We start from the raw sequence: 22,171 nt of genomic DNA on the forward strand, positions 1-22,171 counted from the left end.
TAAGTACATTGGAAGATTGACTTACGAAAGATTTGGATTATCTTCTGTTAAGTTACTTTCCTTTCTCGTCAAGCACTTATAGAAAAAGCTACTAAAAATGTGACTTCGTTCAACAAGTTCATTTGATGCCTTCTCCAAAATAAGATACCTGGTAAAGTAGCAACACCATAAAATTAAGTTATTTTTAGATTTTACTTGGTCTTTTCCTAATTATGTGTTCTGGAAATCTTCATATTCACTTACATTCAAAGTAACCTTGCAATTTGCTCTAATTTCGGTTATTTTTGTTCTTCAGTTACCTCACCTACATCAAGACTGTTTAAAGCAGAAGTTGCTCATTTATTCATTTAACAAATATTTATCAAATTCCTAACATGTGTCGATCATCATATTTACACCACTGACACAAAAGAGGAGGAGAAAAAAAGTACCTCCCCCACAGAGTTTACAGTCCAGGGGTATGAGGAGAGAAGGGAATACTAACCAAATAATCACACAATCAAATATGAAACTGAAACTGACAATCCTAAATAAACCTAGAAAAATTTTAATAACTCTTGAGACATGACTAATGACCAAATTCTTAGTCCACTTCTAAACTAAAAATTCAACATAAGATTATAATTCAATCATTTAAAAATAAAGTCCTTCATGATTACAGAACTCTGCTATTCTTAATGTTTATTCAGGTTCAAAACTAACCTTGTAATTGCTTTTTCTAGAAGCATAAAAGACAAAGACAATTTGAAGTTTTTTCATAATGTGGTTATAGGGAGGACATGGAAGGAGATACAAAGAATGTTTGATCTGAATGATGATTACACGTGTGCACGCATATGTGAACATTCATTAGCTGTACACTTTACTATTTGAAAGCTATTCATCAATTTAAAAACTAAATAGAAAGTAGTTCAAAAAAATAAAGTTAGAATTTCCTCTGAAAGTAAGGGACAGAAATATGGACAGTTCTGTAAAAAGGAAGTATAGAAAGATACAATTAGAACTGAATTAAAAATAAAATTTTATTAGTTAATTCCAATAAAACATTAAAATTAATACCAAAAATGACTCAATTCATCTCACAAAATATAAATGTGATACCATTATAGGGATACAAAAATAAGTAAAATTCAAGATGCTAAACCTTTAAAAGGAGAATGATCATAAAACCACCAAGTAACTTTAAAATAAGGCAAAATATTATAAGTACCATAAAAGAGATGCAAATGAAGGGTTATGGGAGTTAATAATTTTTGTTATAAGATCAGGAAAAGTTTCACAAAGGTACCACTTGCAAGAAACCGTGAACGAAGAATAAAAATTTAAAAAGATAAAGAGGTGAGGATTCCAGGAAGCAAGAATAACAGGGCATTAATGCAGAAGCATAAATAGAGATGGCCTTTGTTTAGTAAACTGTTTAAAATTCAATTTTACTGTACTATGCAATATGTGTAGGGTTAGATCAATAGATAGCTGAAAAGACAGATTAGTGTCATACTATCAAGACCCTCAAATGTCACACTGTGTTTGAACTCATTTTGACAGGTAATAAGATATTATTAAACCTTTCTAAGAATTTTTTCCTTAGAGTAGTTTAAGAAAAATAATAGTTTTAAAAACATACTCAATGGACAATAAAACAGAGACCAAAGATACAGAGAGACTACATAAAGACAGAATAACAATTTCACTGAGGTAAGGAGTACTAGAAAGATTATTATGACAAAAAACCAAAGAGATTAAATAAATTTGAGAGACAGAATCTACTACAATTGGCAACTGAATATGCAGAAAGGGAAGGGTGGGTAAAGAGTCCATGACAATGGAGACGTTTGCTCCCAGCCTAAATTGAATAATAGGAAATAGGTTTACCCTCCTGCTTGAAACAGCAAAAACTCGAACAAAATATATAAAACAATAGTTCTCAAAACCCTGGACATCAAGCAGCAAAGAACAGTGATCCTTGAGAAATATGAAACAAACAAGGTAAGCTCCATAAATGTCCCAGCTTACTGCTTGATAGTTTCCAGGCTGCAGCCCAAAAAGGAGTAACCCACTGAAGTCTGGCAGAGTCCAAGGTGAAAAAATGAGGAGAGTCAGAGAAGATCAAGGCAGCTAGAGTTTGCAGATCTGAATACGGGAAAGAAAAGAACTGTATGCATATAGAGAGAACTCTAAACATCTTCAGAAAGGCCTCTTCAAGAAATCAGCAAAATATTCATCGTTGCATGGGTTTAAGGAAAATACCCAAGAAAAGAACTACCTAAAAAGATTAGATAGAAGGTACCCAGCATTGCCAGACAATGGGAATAACACCTTTTCCTGTCAGCCAGGCTGGAAAAACTCATCATTCAAGAGGCATTGGGTAGAATACTCGGAAAGGTCTTTCCTCAGAAGTGGGGATTCATTGTTGGCCTTAACTTACCAATCATAAAAATCATTACTCTTAAAAGCATCAAACAGCTTACAAATAAACTATGTTTCAAGACAAAATTCAAGAATATTTATAAGAATACAAAAATACCCAGCACCCAAAATAAAAAATCACCAGGCACGGAAAGAAGCAAAAAAACTAACAACTGACCCACTGGCCCAGAACTTAAATAAATATTAGAATAAGTAGAAAAGGACATTGAAACAGTTATTGTAACTAAATGGAGACATGGTAGATATAAAAAAGAACCCAAATCAAACTTCTATAGATTAAATCTGTAATATCTAGGATAAAGAGTAAATTACAATGTGAGATTTGGGACATGAGTGACTGGAATAAGTATTGAATTATCAGTCAAACAATATGGCTTAAGTAAAATGATAATAAATTTAGTCTGAGAAGGGCCAGTGAAATAATTAGAGATAGTTCGAAGAAGTGCTGGAATTATATGTCTAGGAATACATTATCAAATGAAGGCTAGAAACATTACCTTTGCATTAAAGCTGACAAAACTTTCCTATCTATTTCTTTATTAACTTGGCTATACAAAAATTTGAAATTTATTTTTCAATGAAATAGTAATATGGATTTTTAAAATGACTATTAACTCTTACTCAGCTTAAAAATACAATAGAGAGCTCCAAGATGGCAGTGAAGTAGATGGAATCTACACCAACCTCTTTCCAGAACAAAACTGGAACTACAACTAAATTATAGAAAAATCACCCTGAATAACCAACTGAACACCAGCTGGGGAGAAGCCTTATAGCCAAGGATGGACAGAAGAAACCACTTCACAACAAGATTGGTACAAAGTGTGGAGGAAGTACAACAGGGTTGGCAGGGCTTCCATGGGCAGCAGCTGAAGTTCCTAGAGGGATATTTCAGTGGCTGGGGGATTACCACTGGGAAGTGTGGGGTCTAAACCCCAAACTGGGCTCCCCAGCTTACAGCATCAGAACCAAGAAAGGAACCCAAATAACATCCAACTGTGAAAAGCAGCAGGGTTTCTGTCCACCAGGTAAAGATAGCTGGAGGCACAGAGAGTCTCCTAAAGGCCAATACACAAAATTCCGTTTGCAGCCACCTACCCTGGGCTCCAGCACAGGGAGGACAGAGTGGACTAGATGCACATGAGATGAGTCTGGGGTTGGTGGAAGGGTCAGCCTCCAGGATCCCTGTGCTGAGTCATTCCCCATAATGCAGAAACCATCTTTCTCAAGCAAAGCACTCCCCTCCATGTGGCATCAGCCTAAGGGGAAGCAATAGCCCCCGCCTGGATGGATCCCTCTCTCCCCACTCTGTGGAACTTAGACGGGCTTGCTGAGGAGTACAGCTGGAGGCTATTTCACTGATGAAGCCTAACAGAAAGTTTGTAGACCAACATGGCTCTCTGGGAGATCCGAGACTTTAGCTGACCCTCCCTCAAGGCTGGTGCTGGTAAAAGCCAGCTTTGGAATACAGCTTGGATCATTCTGGACACACCCAGGCCCAGAACAGGGAGCCACAAGATGTGGATCGCTGACAGCTCCAAACAGGTTGCCTAAGGGCCAGGTACAGGCAGTATCTGTCATAGGTTTGCCCCAGGGTTTTTGTATATCTACCTAATACACCGAACAAACACAAAGAGGTAGCCAAAATGGGAAAACAGACAAGCCCCAAATAAAAGAACAAGGGAATGCTCCAGAAGAAGAACTAAAAAAAATGGAGGCAAGCAATTCATCAGATACAGAATTTAGAGTAACGATTATAAGGATAGTCAACAGCTTGGAAAAAGACAAAGAAAGCATAAAAAAGAGCCAGCCAGAATTAAAGAACGCAGTATCTTAAATAAATAATATAATGGAAGGAATAAACAAGAGGCTAGATGACAGAGAGAATCAAATCAGATTCTGGAAGACAAAGTAGTAAAAAAAAACCCAAGTAGAGCAGCAAAAAGGAAAAAGAATTTTTAAAAATGAGGAGAATTTAAGAAATCTTTGGAACAACATGAAGTGTTAATAACTTCCACATCACGGGGACACCAGAAGGAGAAGAGAGTGAGCAAGGGATCAAGAATCTATCTGAAAAAATAATGACCAAAACTTCCCTAATATGGTGAAGGAAAAAAAACACACAAGTCCAGGAAGTACAGATAGCCCAAACAAGATGGACCCAAACAGGCCCATAGCAAGACACATCATAATTAAAATAGCAAAGCTTAAAGACAAGGAGAGAATCTTAAAAGATGCAAGAGAAAAGCAGTTACCTACAGGAGAGCTCCCATTAGACTGTCATGTGATTTTACAACATAAACATTTCAGGCCAAAAGAGATTGGCATGAAATATTCAAGGTGATGAAAAACAAGGACCTACTTTACCCAGCAAGACTATCATTTAACACTGAAGGAGTAATCAGGAGATCCAAGACAAGAAAAAGCCAAAGGAGTATGTTAACACCAAACCACTACTGCAACAAATGTTAAAGGGCTTGCTTTAAGGAAAAAAGAAGGAAAAAAATGAAGGAAATAGTTAAAATGTAAAATGACAATAAATACACATCTATCAATAATCACTTTAAATGTAAATGGTTTAAATGCTCCAATCAAAAGACATAGGGTAGCTGCCCTGGCTGGTGTGTATCAGTGGATTGAGTGCTGGTCTGCAAACCAAAGGGTCGCTGGTTCAATTCCCAGTCAGGGCACATGCCTGGATTGCGGGCCAAGTCCCCAGGATGAGGCACATAAGAAGCAACCACACATTGATACTTCTCTCCCTCTTTCTCCCTCCCTTCCCCTCTCTAAAAATAAATAAAGTCCTTTAAAAAAAAAAAGACATAGGGTAGCTGAATGGATAAAAAAGTAAGAACCATGCCTATGCTATCTACAAGAGGCCCACCTCAGAACAAAAGATACACACAGACTAAGAGTAAAGAAATGTAAAAAGATCTTTCACGTAAATGGAAAGGGGGAAAAAAAAAAAGCTGGGGTAACAATACTTATATATGACAAAACAGACTTAAAACCAAGGCTATAGTAAGAGACAAAGAAGGACACTACATAATGATAAATGGAACAATCGATCAAAAAGGATATAACCCTAGTAAATAAACACTTATGCACCCAACATGGGAGCATTTAAATATGGAAAGCAAGTCTTGATGGACAAAAAAGGAAGAGATCAACAGAAGTACAGTTAGTAGGGGATTTTAACACCCCATTGACTTCAATGGATAGAATTTCCAGACAGAAAATCAACAAGGAAACAACAGCCTTAAATGACACACTAGATCAAATGGATTTAATTGATATCTTCAGAGCATTTCACCCCAAAACAGCAGAATATAAATTCTTTTCAAGTACTTATGGAATATTTTCTAGGATAGACCACGTTAGGACAGAAAACAAATCTCAATATATTTAAGAAGACTAAATTCATATCAAGTATCTTTTCTGACCATAATGCTATGAAACCAGAAATCAATCATAAGGACACTGAAAAATAAAGACATGGAAGCTAAATAACACGTTATTAACCAATGAATGGGTCAACAATGAGATCAAGGAAGAAATCAGAAAGAATCTAGAAACAAATGAAAATGAGAACACAACAATCCAGTATCTGTGGGACACAAGGAAAGCAAGGCTAAGAGAGAAATTCATAGAATTACAGGCCTATCTTGAGAAACAAGAGAAAGCCCAAATAAACAATCTAACTTTACACTTAAAGGAACTAGAAAAACAGCAAAGCCCAAAGTGAAAGAAGGAAATACCATCTTTTGTTGTGTATGATACACACCTTTTGCCCAAATTTTTAAGGGAAAAATAAGGATGTGCATTATACATGGGTAGTAATGATTCTGTATCTCTAGAATTGTTTTTAATTATTTTATTTATGCCTATGTGTTAAAAGCATAACTCTTGAAAAGAATAATGATATCCACATGAAAAATTATACTCTGGAATATGATCATCAGTTATATATATAAATAAAAAATTGAATTTAAAAATTAAAATGAGAGATATTTTTCCTAAAAGTTTGGGCCAAAAATGTGGATGCACATTACACACAAGAGCATAGTATACACAGCAAAATTAAGTAATAAAGATCAGAGCAGAAATAAACAAAATAAGAGTTTTTTAAAAATGATACAAAAGATCAATGAATCCAAGAGCTGATTCGTTAAAAAGATAAAACTGACAAACCTTTAACCAGACACATCAAGAAAAAAAGAGAGGAACCAAATAAATAAAATCAGAACTGAGAGAGGAGAAATAACAAATGATGCCAAAGAAATACAAAGGATTTCATGAAAATATTATGAACAGCTAACTTTATGCTAACCTAGATGAAATGGATAATTCCTGGTAACATACAGTCTTCCAAAACCAAATCAGTAAGAATCAGAATCTGAATAGACAGATTACACTTAGTAAAACTGAAGCAATAATTTTTAAAAACTCCCAACAAACAGAAGCCCTGAACTGGATGTCTTCACAGATGAATTTTAACAAACATTCTGAGAAAAACTAACACCTCTTCTTCTTAAACCATTCCAAAAAATTCAAAAGGAGGAAAGATTCCCAAGGTCATTTTACAAGGCCAGCATTATCCTAATTCCAAAACTAGTTAAAGACACTACAAAAAACAAAAATTATAGGCCAGCATCCATGATAAACATAGATGCTAAAATCCTCAACAAAAATATTAGCATACCAAATACAGCAATACAACAAGAAGATCACACACCATGATCAAGTGGAATTTATTCTGGGAATGCCAGGTTTGTACAGCATTCACAAATCAATAAATGTGATATACCACATAAAGAAAATGAAGGATAAAAACCACATGATCATATCAATAGATGCAGAAAAAGCATTTGATAAAATCTAGCACCCATTTATGATAAAAACTCTCAGAAAGTGGTAATAGAGGGAACATACCTAAACAAAATGAAGGCCATATATGACAAACCCACTGCCAGCATCATACTCAATAGGCAAAAACTACAAGCATTCCCCTTAAGATCAGGAACAAGACAACAATGTCCACTTTCACCTTTCTTATTCACATAGTACTGAAAGTCCTGGCCATAGCAATCAGACAAGAAAAAATAAATAAATAAATAAAAGGATTCCAAATTAGAAGGGAAGGAGTAAAAACTGCCTGTATTTGCAGATGACATGATACTGAGTAGATACGATACTATTACTATGAGTAGATAGAGAACCCTAAAGATTCCAACAAGAAACTACTAAAACTGACAAATGAATTCCATAAAGGAGCCGGATACAAAATTAATATCCAGAAATCAGTAGCATTTTTTATGTCAATAATGAACCATGAGAAAGGAAAATTATGAAAACAAACCAAATCCCATTCACAATTGCTTCAAAAAAAAATTTTAAAACCCTAAGAATAAATCTAACCAAGGATGCAAAAGAGTTGTACTCAGGAAATTATAAGACACTGAAGAAAAAAAATTGAAAAAATATTGGGTTGGACAAAATGGTCATTTGGTTTCAAAGTAAAAATAAAATTTTTACTTTTCACCAATTTTTATGTTCACCAATAACTTTACTGAACAACATATTCACTGTTTTGTCCCATTACCTTCTGCCATCTTTCAGGCAACTTCATAATGCCAACTTCCCAACACTTTTTATCTTTTTGAGCAAAGAACTGTTCCAGGTGTCTTTTGCAATCTTCCAGGGAACTGAATTTTTTTCTATTAAGAGGATTTTGTACCCTAGCTGATTTAGCTCAGTGGATTGAGTGCTGGCCTGCAAAGCAAAGGTCACTGGTTCAATTCCCAGTCAGGGCATGTGCCTGGGTTGCAAGCCAAGTCCCCAGTGACAGGCGCATGAGAGGCAATCACACATTGATGTTTCTCTCCCTCTCTTTCTCCTTCCCTTTCCCCATCTGTTTAAAAATAAAAAAATAAAATCTTTAAAAAAAGAGAGAGAGAGAGAGAGAGAGAGGATTTTGTAAAGACCAATATAAATGGAAATTCGAAGGTGCAATGCCTGGTGAATATGGCCGATGAATCAGAACTTCCCAGCCAACCTGTTAACAGTTTTTGGTCAACAAATAAACATGTGGTCTTGCATTATCCTGATGGAAGATTATACACTGTCTGTTGACTAATTCTGGACACTTACTGGCAACTGCGGCTTTCAGTTGGTCTAACTGGGAGCAGTACTTGTTGGAATTAATTGTTTGGTTTTCCAGAAGGACCTCATAATAGGGGACTTCCTTTCATATACACAACATCACACACAGTCCTACCATATACACAACATCACCTTCTTTGGATGAAGACCAGCCTCTGATGCAGCTGATGGTGGTTCACTTCGCCTACCCCACGATATCTTCCATTCCACATTATTGTAAAGTATCTACTTCTCATCACCCATCACAATTTGTTTTAAAAACAGAACATTTTCGTTATGTTTAAGTAGAGAATCTCATGCAGAAATATGGTCAAGAGGGCTTTTTCCCTTAACTTACATAGAATCCAAACATTAAAGTGATTAACATAACCAAGCTCGTGCAAATGACTTTCAACACTTCATCTGAAAAGTTTTGAGTATGTCAGCTATCTTTGGTGTGGTGTAACATTGATTGTTATCAATTGATGTCTCGATTTGACCACTATCAACTTCAACTGGTCTACCTGATTGTGGAGCATTGTCCAGTGAGAAATCTCCAGCCCAAAACTTTGCAAATCAGTTGAGGTATGACTGGTCAGTCAGAGCACCTCTCCAGACACTGTACAAATCCATTTTTGCATTACAGTTACGTTTTTACCTTTCTTGAAATAATAAACCATAATATGCCAAGAATGTTGCATATTTTTCCCATCTTCAATATTAAAATGGGTAGACAAAAATTCACCAATTTTGATAAGTTGTTTTTTAATGCACACCGATATGACAGCTGTCACAATACAACTAACAAAACTGTTTCAAATGAAGTTAAAGACAACTAAACACTGCTGGAGCCATCTTACAGAAAATCCAAACGAACCTTTTGGCCAACCCAATACAAATAAATAGAACCACATACCGTGTTCATGGATAGAAAGAATTAAGATCATGAAAATGTCCATGTTACCAAAACAATCTATAGATTCAATGCAATTCCTATCAAGATATAAATGTCCTATTTCACAGAACTAGAATAATATTTCAGAAATTTATATGGAACCACAGAAGGCCCTGTATAGAAATAGCAGTTCTGAGAAAGAAGAACAAAGTGAGAACAATCATGCGACCTAATATCAAACTATACTACAAGGTCATAGTAATCAAAACAGCATGTACTAGCATAAAAACAAACACATAGATCATCTGAAGAGAATAGAGAGCCCAGAAATAAACCCACACGTTCACAGTCAATTAATATTCAACAGAGGAAGCAAGCACATACAATGGGCTAAAGATAGTTTATTCAATAAATGGTCTTGGGAAAATTGGACAGATAAATACAGAAGAATGAAACTAGACCACCTTCTTATACCACACAAAAGAATAATTTAAAATGAAATAAAGACTTAAATGTTAGACCTGAAGCCATAAAAATCCTAGAAGATATCACAGGCAGTAAAATTTCAGACATTACTCATAGCAATAATTTTTCTGATCTATCTCCCTATGCAAGAGAAACAAAAGAAGACATAAACAAATGGGACTACATCAAACTAAAAAGTTTTGTACAGCAAAGGAAATCATCAACAAAATAAAAAGACAAACCACTGAATAGGAGAACATATTCACTGATCTATCTGATAAGAGGTTAATATCCAACATTTATAAAGAACTTAAACTCAACACCAAAAAAAATCCAATTTAAAAATGGGCAAAGGACTTGAATAGACATTTCTCCTAAGAGGACATACAGATGGCCGATAGATATGAAAAAATGCTCAACATCACTAATTATCAGAGAAATACAAATTAAAACCACAATGAGATATCACCTCACACTGGTCAGAATGACTATCATCAATAAATCAACAAACAAGTGCTGGCGTGGATGTGAAGAAAGGGTAACCCTTTTGCACTGTTTGGTAGGAATGCAGATTGGTGCAACCACAGTGGAAAGCAATACAGAGATACCTCAAAAAATTAAAAATATAACTGTCCTATGACACAGCAATTCCACTTCTGGGAATATACCTGAAGGAAAACAAAAGAACATAAGCACCAGGTTCACTGCAGTGTTATTTACAATCTCCAAGCTTTGGAAGCAGCCCAAGTATCCATTAGTACATGAGTAAATAAAACAACTATGGAACATTTACACAATGGAATACTACTCAGCCATAAAAAGGAAAATTTGACCCTTTTTGACACCATGGATGGACCTGGAGAACATTATGCTAAATGAAATAAGCTAGTAAGAGAAAGACAAATACCATACAATTTCACTCATACATGGAATCTAATAACAAATTGAACTAGGAAGCAAAATAGAGAGAGAGAGCAGGACAAAAGCTCTAGGGGGAGGGGCTGGAGGTGGAAAGATCAAACAAAGGGAAAAAAGGTCTCATGGACATGGGATAACAGTGTGGTGATTGTCAGGGGAAAGGGACTTAAGGGGGATAAATGGTAATGGAAAAAATACAATAAAAATATCACCAATAAACATATGCTCAGATGCAAAAGTAATCAGGGAAAAGCAAAGCATAACAACGTGATACCATTTTTTTGGCTCACCAAATTGGTAGATAGTAAAAAAATAATAATAATAATGTTCAGTATTAATGAGAATGCAAATTGATAAAGCCTTTTTAAATACAATTTGACAGTATCTAAAAATTGAAAACATGCATGCTCTTTAACCAGGAATTCAACTTCTACAAAACTATTCATCCAAAACATACATGTAAACAGAGATATATGTAGGAGATGTTCATTGAATCATTGCTTGCAATAGCAATAAAACTGAAAACACCTAAATGTTCATTAACAATGACCAATTAAATGGACTTTATACCATGGAACACTATGCTGCAACAAAAGACAAGGAAGCAAATTTTTATGTAGTAGTATTTTATGATGTGTAAGATATGTTATTTGTGAAAAAAGTCAGTTACAGAACTGTGAGCCAATTTATGTTTTAAAAAATATGTATTTTTAAAGATCCTATACCCCTATTTTTTAAGAAAAGGTAAAACAGATAACTACACAGAGTTGCTTCTTTTCAGTTAGTTCCCAACCTGATTTCTAATCATGTAAGTACTTCCTTCACCAGAATAGGAGTCAAAGGAGTAGAAATCAAAAACTAAAACAAAAAAACACTAGCTCTTCTGAAGTATACAGTGCCTATTGGAAGTAAAGGAATCAAACTCAATCGGTCAACTATAGAAAACTTTAGTAGGCAAAAGTTTCTCAAATTTAACATCTTGGCAGGTTACTTTTATCTAGAGTAAAATATTTCAGACACAAAAACATTTACTTTAAGATTTCCATCAAAACCTGTAAAACAAGTAAGATTACTTAGCACTGTACTTACTTCAGGTAGAAATCAATAATTACATCATTAAGAAACTCCCCTTCTTCTAAGCACTCCAGATCTTCATTAGTTACTCCTAATCCCCCCTTAGTGGGTGGTGGAGGATATACAATCAACCTTAAAAAGTAAAAATAAAGTTAAAGTATATTGGTACTGAAAATTCGAGTATCCAAAAGATTTATTATATGGTACAATAACAGGGAAGTATTCAACAGCTAAAATATGTAGAGTAAATAATATCTGAGAGTAGACAAGCAATTATATTTTCCTTCCTTTATTTTCACAAGCTACTTATAATACTCTCATTGAATATCTTCTCATTTTCAATCCTTCTTATATGGGCTAGTCTCAACATCTGTCAAATCAATAGGTTATAGTTACAATATCACTGAGGATGTCTTCCTTCTGCATAATTTTTAACTTTCAATAAACTCATGTGATAAACCACAGAAGATTTTCCTATGCTCTAAGTGAATCTATTTAGATTCCTACTTTCTTTCCATTCAGAAAAGCCAGATGTCAGAAACTATTCTCTGCTGGTGGCTAGTCTAAAACCAGCAGCTGGATAATAAGTAACATGGGATGTTTATGAGGCAAGTTTCTCATAATAAAGTGCTTACAATGTAAAATTTAAGAGAACATAGGGCAATGAATAACTACAACACAATTAAAAAAAAAAGTAGAAAACAGATGACAACTAATTAGGCATCTTTCTTCTGGCACCCTCTTGAAGTTCAGAAATAAGGCCAGCTGTAAATTCCCGGCCATAATCTTGGAATAGACAGAGTGACACTCATATAATATAATCTTTCTGATTCAAGAAGATAAAAGTCAACTGTAATTGATTTAATCTTGAAAAACCATGGCACCTAAATCAAAAAAGAATATGTAAAAATTTTAAATGCTAATATTATAGTTTCTATTTTATTGGCTACTTCACTATACCATGCTTTAATATTTTTTTATTTCCTTAAACACAGTAAGGGAATCACATAGAGGAATAAAATCACCTTCAAATGCACACCCCCCTAATTTCTGCCTTCCCACCATAAGACAGAAAAGATGAAATATAATCAAAGAAGCAATTCCTGAAAGGGAAGTTCTGATAAACTCCAAAGTACTTAAACTGAGATACACTCTAGTAAACAATTTCATTTTTCCTATTATATATTCAGATATGAAATAATCTTAAAAATCATACATTGCTATTCAAGTATTTTCAATAAATGCTTTAATCTTACCAAATTTGACAGTTTGGCTGCCATTTCTGTCTTTTAACATAAAACTAAATAAAAGGGCACCAACTGTTTTCTTAGTAACATTTTTTTAACTCTCATAAATTTTTTAAAAAACATTTCTATTAGCTGTTATTGTGAAAATAAAACTCAAAATATTTAAAAAGATAAACTACGTAAATTCAGCAACATGAATTGTGCCCACCTATTACAAACAGGACATGAAAGTACATACTTCTGAACAGGTCCAGTGTGCCTGACTTCACGCCATTCTTCATCTGGGTTAGATGTAATAGAAAGTGAATAGCAACCGCTACTTTGCTTCTGCAGGAAGGTGTAATTAGGTTTGGCTGTATCTATATTTGAGGGCTGGCAGGAAACAGCCAAACAAACAAAAAAAAAAAAAAGGTCTCCTTATAAATACTTAAAAACATTATTAACTCTCAAAAGGACATTCAAGAACCTAGACTTGTAAGAGAAACTGTGACTAAAGGAAATCCAAGTCAATAAATTATATCTATACTTTTAGAATTTCTGCAAAAATATAAACATCAAAACAATATTTTTGATCAAAAGACATTGTACATACAATGGTCAAAGTTTCACTCGTGTTACTTACAGGTCTGGGTTTTATTATTAAAAGAGAATCTGAAAACTCTGAAGTTCAAAATGAACAAAAGAGGTGATTAAATAATAGAAAAATTCAAAAGAGAGACTGAGTTTATAATAATATGATTCCATAAGTAAATGCAAAAACAGATTAATTTTGCATATACAATATAGTTACCATGCAAAATTTTTACAACATATATATAAAAAAAATACAGTGGTAGTCTCACACCTTGTCTTTCTAAAGTGGCTTCCTAAAGATTAGCCCCAGGCAAGCTCGTGTATGAGCATGTACATGCACATGCATACACCACAGCAAGCAACGAACAGCAAAGTTCTTTCTAGAGGTATTTGGCAGAGATACACAAGCCACATGAATATTACCAAACTCTCATTTTTAAAAAAACAGCATATTTAAACTTACTATTACTTGTTTCAAGACAATTTTAAACTTATAGAAGACTTGCAAAAAAACAAGCCTCTCCCAAATTCCTGTAATATTAACATCTTATATAACCATATTGTTAAATAACCATATGGTTATTGTAACCATAGTACAATTGTCAAAACTAAGAAATTAACTTTAGTATAACATAAGCTAAACTACAGACTTTATTCTGATTTCACTAGTTTTTCCACTAATATCTTTTTTCTGTTTCAGAATCCTACTACAATGCTTTAGTTTTTCCTTGTCTTTCATAACCTTGGTATTTTTACAGAGTATCAGTTAGTCATTTTGTAACTGGGTTTTTCTGATTTTTCTCATGGTTAGGTTGAGGTTACACAACATTGGGAAGAATACCACGGAAGTGATGTACCCTTCTCAGTGCATGATGTGACAGGTACATTATGCTGAAATGTCTTACTACTTGGATCACGTGGGTTAAGGTGATATCTGCCAGGATTCTCCATTGCTACTACTTTTTGTAACTGATAAATGTATTGGGGAAGAGATTTTGAGATTATGCACATATCCTGTTTCTCCTTCAGTTTTCACCCATTAAATTTAGCATCTCTTGGACCTTGCCTGCAACAATGATAACTATGGTTTTTCCAATGGTGGTTTTGTATTTCTCTTATTCTTTTTATTTTATAATTGGAATACTTTTCTAATAATGAACTATCCCATACCCATTATTTATTATTTATATATCATTAATTAATTCAGTTATTTATAGCAATACAGATTTTGGGGTATTCACTTTAATCTTTGGTAGTAAGCACACACTATCATTATTAATTTTGCTGAACAAACTGTTCTAGCTTTAGCAGTGGCAATTCTTTTAAGTTGGCTATTGTGCCCTTTTGGGAAAAGAGCATTTCAAAATCAGCCTAGTGTCAATGAAGCCATGTTTACCAAAACTTTCCCCTCCCCCTCATCAATTATATTAATCATATGCTAACCTGAGATATTGATTTTGTCTTCATTTCTTCAGCAGTAGCAGCAGGGAGAGAGCAAGTTGAAGCACAGTAATAATGAATAAAAGAACTTTCTTTTGAAGATAGGTTCTGAAATAAAGGAAGTGCCTGAACCCAAGACAATGGATAAGAAAGTTCTAATTCTCCAGTGGTTGTACTTATTTCTGTCATAATATCTTTCAATTTCAATTCTTCTCTTTGTGAAATAGGATTTTGTAGTTCCAGGAAAATGAATTCACTGGACTTTGCTATTAAAAAAAAACAACAATTTTTATCAATAATATTATTTTAAAGGGTATTATAATTAAAATAACTTGATTATTAACAATAGTAAGGTTGGTATATAACAACCAGCAAAGTAATAACCCAGGCAAATTAAATCGCAAAATAGGCCATTAGTAACCTAGAAGCAAAATCCACAGTTTTTGGACTCCTACTGCATTAAGATGGAAACTCCACAATGAAATTGACCTCTGTATTTCCAGGACCTGGCATTTAGTAGGTAGTAAATATTTGTTCCTGAATGTATGAATAAATTAATGATAACTAAACAATTAATTATTTTTCTCTACCCTCCTCTATATATCAAATCTATTAAGTAAAAAAAAAAAAAATTCTACCTCTAGCTGGTATGGCTCAGTGGGTTGAACACCAGCTTGCAAACCAAGAGATCACTAGTTCAATTCCCAGTCAGGGCACATGCCTGGGTTGTGGGCCAGATCTCTGGTTGGGGACGCGTGAGAGGCAACCTATCGATGTTTATCTCACACATTGATGTTTCTCTCCTCTTTCTCCCTCCCTTCCCCTCTGTCTAAAAATGAATAAATAAAACCTTTAAAAATACATATATTCCAATCAAGCACTTCCTTTAATATCATTTTCTTTAATCAATCATTTCCACAATGGTCTCAAATGACATTCTCTTCCCTCATAATGATTACAAATGGCTCATTTTATATCTCCAACTTGTCTGCTATATAATCATGAATTCCCGCAGTTAATTTGGAAGTAATTACAATAGCAAACTAACTTTAAATATATATACGCATATATGTAAGTATTATGGGAGCATACGGAAAAGTACTTGACCCAGTCTTAAAGGATATACACTATAAGTAAACTGATTTTCTCTTTTAGAAACTAAAGAAAATGCTGAAGTCAAAGACTTCTGTATTTTATTTAACTTCACCATTGATTGGCTCGGTCACAGTTCATTACAAAGTAAGCACAAGAAACTCTAAGAAAGGGAGTCAAGGACGGTAAGTGACTAAAATATAAGGTATTCCTTTTATTTTAGAAAATAATGTCATTTGGTTGAATAAAAGTATCAGGAAAAATTATGTGAATAAATAATTTATCTTATATAATATTAAGGGATAAAAAATGTTAATTCAATGAACTTAATTTAAATTCAATGAAATTACATTCTATTAAATTATTTTAAAAGAAAACTTTATTGACAGAACTTCTCAGGTTATCCTGAAATTTCGAAGTCATTTTATACTCACATTGCTGGCTTAACATAGAGTTTTCTAATTGGGTCTGAATCTCCTGAAGATAATGTGAAGAGACCCAGAGGAAAAGAATAGCATGATTCCTTTTACTGTGATCATCGTCCTTACTTTTCCATAAACCAAACCTCTTTAAATGTGTGGTATCCACTAGCAATAAAACCTCATTCAGGGACACTAAAACAAATAAAATATAACAAATTAATAAATTAATCTACTTAGGAATACAACACTTATATGCTATCCAACTCTCTAAAATACTGTATTTCAAAAAGAACTGTCAAGTTTTTCCAGTGCACTTCACTAAACTTAGCTGAAATACCCCAAACAATATGATTAGAGTAAAAAAGATCACATTACAAAGGGCCAAATAATTATTAAATGCAGCAATTTAATCTCTTACACTATATGATCTCAGTTACATCCAGGAATGGAAAATATGAATGCAAATTTCCATAGGATAAAACCTTGTCCAGAGAGGTATCTTCCTAAGAGTTCTAATACCACAAGGAGGAGGTGGGGAGGGAAAGGGGGAGAAGAGAAGGGAGAAGAGGAAGGAGAAAAGGAAGGAGAAGAGGAGAAAGAGGAAGACTACCTTACCAATGCAGAAAAGCATAATATAACAGAAAATTATGTATTCCTACTTTGGTCAATACTATCAACCAAGCCTCCAAATGCTATCATAAGCCACTTTATGCCTATCTTCTCTCAAAATATCTGTATTCTACAATACAGATCAGCCACTATCAAAAGATTTTCAAGAATAAGATGAGCTTCTAAGTGGTCTAAGATGGTATTTCTTTTAAAATTCTTACAGGTTTTACTTCTCAAAACTTCTAGGTAATCAGTCTGAATTATTACTCTTCCTCCCTCTTAGTGAGCTTAAAAAAAACTCCTCTGAGGACTTCTTTTTTTAACTCAGAGAAATATATAAAACTTGTATAAAAAAGTCCTGAAGGTCATCTGGTACAACTTTAAGAAAATGAGCCGCTAAACTAGGGATATAAAATATCAGCTAAGTATAAACCCAAGATGGGTACTGACTTGGAACAAATTTTTTAGTCCTCCTCCCCTCATTATCTGCTGGCACCTTGCCACTCTAAATGCATTCCTCGGTCTCTGACATTGACGTCACCTTGGAGCCTGTTACAAATACAGCAAATCAGGCCCCACCCTAGATCTACTGAATCAGAATCTTCAGTTTAACATAAAACCCAAGTGATTCACATGAACATTGAAGTTTAAAAGCATTTTACAATAAGCATTCAAAAACTTACTACTTATCCTAATGCTCCCAGGCCATTCTATTTTTTTAGTTTTTCTTATGAATTAATCCATTATAAACATCTTTCATATTTCCTCCTCCTTTCCTCATTCCATTTTTCCATGTCTTTTTATTGTACCCTTCCTGTATCCCTATTTATCCTCCGTACCTATTAGCATACCCACCTTTCCTCTCTTCCTAGCCTGCCCTATCCTATCCCCCTTCTTTTTTTTACTCTCTATTTACTGGCTCCTTCCAACAGACTGTCAATCACTTACCTATCTATGGTTCTATCTATATTTTATATACCTACCTAACCTTCCTGTCTACCTGTCATCCCTCTTATATTTGAATGTAATATTTTAACTGATTTCTTTTTAGATTTCTTTCCCCACTTTCCAAAATACTTAATTTTCTTAAGAACTCCTCTTTTTCAAATTCTTATCTCTCGCACTCACTTCTTTTCTTTCACTTTTAGATTTTACTCTTTCTTACACTCATTAACTTTTCTTTCTTCCCACTTCCTCCCTTTGTATCCTTCTTTATTTATAGCATTTTTCTATGTATTTCCTCACTCCATTTTATTCTGTTCTTTTCTTTTTCTGCTCCTTGCCTATCCCCTGCATGCCTGCCTTTTTTCTTCTTCCTTTGTCTTTCTTACCTGACTTCATCCTCCTCTTTTCCTTCACTTTCTCTCTCCCTCTTTTCATCTTCCATTCCTCCCCCCCCCTTTCCATTCTTTTTTACTGGCTCTTTAAAAAATAAAATAAAAACTATTTTCATATTTAGCTCTTTTGTTCTAACTTTTTCTCTTTGCATCTATTTTATAGTCTTTCCTATTGGCTTACATCTTTTAAAGTCCATTCTCTCTCGTTCTCTGTCTCTCTTCCCCCGCAACTATCCTTCTTTATTTTACTGTATTTTTCTAATACTGACTTCCACTTTTTTCCAGCTTATTAAGATGTAACTGACATAAAACACTGTGTGAGTTTAGGTATAAAACATGTTTACTTTATATACTATTTACTGCATTGCAATTGGGACAGGCTAGTAAGTCAGGAGAAGTGGAATAGGGAATCTATTGACAAGACACTTAGACTGTTGTAACTTGGCTACTATGAAAAATGCTGCAATAAACATGGGGTGCAGATATTCCTTCAAGATCCTATTCTCACTTCCTTCGGAGGTATAACCAGAAGATTACTGATTCATGCCAAGTTCTATTTTTAATTTTTTGAGGAACCTCCATACTATTTTCCATAAAAGATGCATTAACTTATATTCCCACCAACTGTGCACAACACTTGTGTGAGGTGAAAGATACCTCATTATGGTTTTGGTTTGCATTTCCCTGTTGTTTAGAGATGTTGAGCATCTTTTCATGTGCCATTTGTATGTCTTCTTGGAAAATGTCTAGTCAGTTCCTCTGCCCATTATTTAATCAAAATTTTGGGGGTTCCCTCTCCTCTCTGGTTTTGTTTTGCTGTTGAGTTGTATGAGTTCTTTTTATATTTTGATTATTAACCCCAAATCAGATATATGATTTGGAAGTATTTTCTCCCATTCTGCAGGCTGCCTTTTCATTTTGTTAACTGTTTCCTTTGCTGTGCAGAACCTTTTAGTTTGATGTGGCTCCACTTGTTTGTTTTTACTTTTGCATTATTTGCTTTTGGTGTCAAATAAAAAAAAAAAAAAAGCATTGCCAAGCTGGATGTTAGGGAGCTCACTGCCTCTGTTTTCTTCCAGATGTTTCTTCCAGCAGTTTCAGGTCTTATGTTCAGTCTTTAATCCATTTTGAAATGGTTTTTCATGTACAGTAGAGATAGGGGTTCAGTTTCATTCTTTTGGATGTGCCTGTCTAGCTTTCCCAACACCATTTATTGAAGAAACTATCCTTTTCCCATTATTTATTCTTCGCTCTTTTTTTGCAAATTAGTTGATCATATATACGTGGGTTTACTGCTGGTCTCTCATTTCTGTGCCACTGATCTCTGTGTCTGTTTTTTATGCCAATATCATACTTTTTGATTTCCACAACTCTGAAACATCATTTGAAATCTGGAAGCGTGATGCCCCCAGCTGTGTTTATCTCAGGGTTGCTTTGCATATTTGGGGTCTTTTATTGTGCCATGCAAATTTGGGGATTTTTTTTCTATGTCTGTGAAAAAGACCATTGAATTTTGATAGGGATTACACTGAATCTATAGATTGCTTTGGGCAGTAGAGACATTTTAGTTTTAATTCTTCCAATCCATAACCACTGTAATTCACCCATCCTGAAAACTGTTGGTGAAAGTGGCAGCAAAGACAGATTATAAAGTAAAAAAAAAAGAGGAGTAAGAACCTTCAGCAAAACTTCTCAGGAATTTTTCCTCATGCAGCTCACAGCCCCAAATAGTTCACAGTATTTCTGTGAGTCTAGACAATTATAATTAAGCCAAATGATCCAATCTTTTACTATGAAGGCTAAATTTTCTTTTGGAGTACTGCTTTTAAATTGTTATCTTAAAAAAAGGAATTTAACACCATCATAAGAAATATTTCTCCCAGTATTTGGTTATTCTGTTACAGGGCTGTGGCAGACACTGAAAATGGGGACTGCCTATTACTATTCCTACCCACTGATAGAAATTTTAGTAACAGAACCCTAATTTTACTTAGGAAGCAAGACATCCCCCTTTTAAAAGCTCTATTTCCACCCTGGCTGGTGTGGCTCAATGATTGAGCCCCAGCTTGTGAATGGAAAAGTTGCTGGTTCAGTTCCCAGACAGGACATGTGCCTGGGTTAAAGGCCAGGTCCCCAGTTGGGGGCGAGGTAATCGATAGATGTATCTCTCACACTTTGATGTTTCTCCCTCTCTTTCTCCCTCCTTTCCCCTCTCTCTAAAAGCAAGTAAATAAAATCTTTTAAAAAATAATAAAGCTCTATTTCCTAGCTTCCTTTGCAATTGGATGTGTGATCATATGACTAAGTTCAAGCTAAAAATATGTAAATAAAAGAGGTTAGGTGGCCTGCACATCTAAAACAGCTCCTTTAAAGGGCAAGAGATATGTGGTATGTGCCAGTTTAACCATTTTCCCCTTCCTCCTCCTTTCTACCTGGAAAACTAACTGGTTTATGAGCAGCCACATGGACCATGAGACAAACTTGAGGATGAAAGTTATGTGTCAGAAATGACAGAGTAGAAAAAATAAATAAACCTGGGTCCCTGATGGTCAAAGAAACACTGTATCAGCCCTTTTCAGCCTACTTCTGGATTCCTTCCATGTGAAGGAAAAACAAACTATTTAAGCCACAGCCAAACATAATTAGGAGCTAATATAAATATGGATAAATCAATATCCCTTAGCTCCTATAAAAAAAGAGTAAACAGACCCCTAGCTTCTAAATCTACAAAATATATATATATATATGCATATCTTGTTTTTAAAAGATTTTTGTATATAGGAACTTAGCATAGGCTAAATATGGGGAAGAAAACAAATATTTTCCTCTCCCATTATATAATCATAAACCCATTACCACTGACAGAGTATTTTTCCACAACTTTTAATTAAAATCATTTTTTGAAAATCATATGGGATAGGAAAGTTATAAAAGAAAGAAATATTTGAAACAAAGTATAAATACTAACTATGAAAACCTAAAATATCATTTTTGAGGTTTGTATAAGAATCTGAGAGGTAGCTCTGTTACATGGATCTTTATTGATTAACAGTTAGATGTAGTAGAACTACATCAAACTAAAAAGCTTCTGCACAGCAGAGGAAAGCAACAAGAAAATAAAAAGAAAACTTACTAAACAAGAGAAAATATTTGCAATTGATATATCTAATAAGGGGTTAATATCTAAAGTATATAAAGAACTCATACAACTCACTAGGAAATTAAAAAAGAATTAATTAAAAAGTGAGCAGAGAAACTAAATAAATATTTTTCCAAAGAAGACACACAGATAGATGATCAATTGGTACATGAATAGGTGCTCGAATCACTAATCATAAAAATGCAAATCAAAAACACAATAACATATTACCTCACGCCTGTTAGAATCGCTCTTTTCAAAAAGATAAAAGTGTTGGTGAGGATATGAAGAAAAGAGAACACTTGTGCACCATTGGTGGGAATGTAAATTGGTGCAGCCACTGTGGAAAATAGCCAGAAGGTTCCTCAAAAACCTAAAAATAGAACTACCAA

General features: G+C 34.2%; 1 protein-coding gene across 3 annotated transcripts in view; it reads right to left on the reverse strand.

Annotated features, from left to right (window-relative positions):
* SENP7 (SUMO specific peptidase 7) overlaps positions 1 to 22,171 on the reverse strand; it is a 133,479-nt gene that overhangs the window by 10,635 nt on the left and 100,673 nt on the right. For all 3 annotated transcript variants that reach the window (XM_054577393.1, XM_054577392.1, XM_054577391.1), the window contains 5 exons: positions 16,707 to 16,886; positions 15,184 to 15,446; positions 13,406 to 13,539; positions 11,936 to 12,052; positions 26 to 148 (listed from right to left, as the gene is read on the reverse strand). In XM_054577393.1, the coding sequence (XP_054433368.1) occupies positions 26 to 148; positions 11,936 to 12,052; positions 13,406 to 13,539; positions 15,184 to 15,446; positions 16,707 to 16,886 (817 nt within the window). The remainder of the gene's footprint in view (positions 1 to 25; positions 149 to 11,935; positions 12,053 to 13,405; positions 13,540 to 15,183; positions 15,447 to 16,706; positions 16,887 to 22,171) is intronic.

The sequence above is a fragment of the Pteronotus mesoamericanus genome, unplaced genomic scaffold, assembly GCF_021234165.1.
Source record: "Pteronotus mesoamericanus isolate MK-2021 breed Mesoamerican mustached bat unplaced genomic scaffold, CSHL_Meso_final contig_42, whole genome shotgun sequence".
NCBI classification, from domain to species: Eukaryota; Metazoa; Chordata; class Mammalia; order Chiroptera; family Mormoopidae; genus Pteronotus; species Pteronotus mesoamericanus.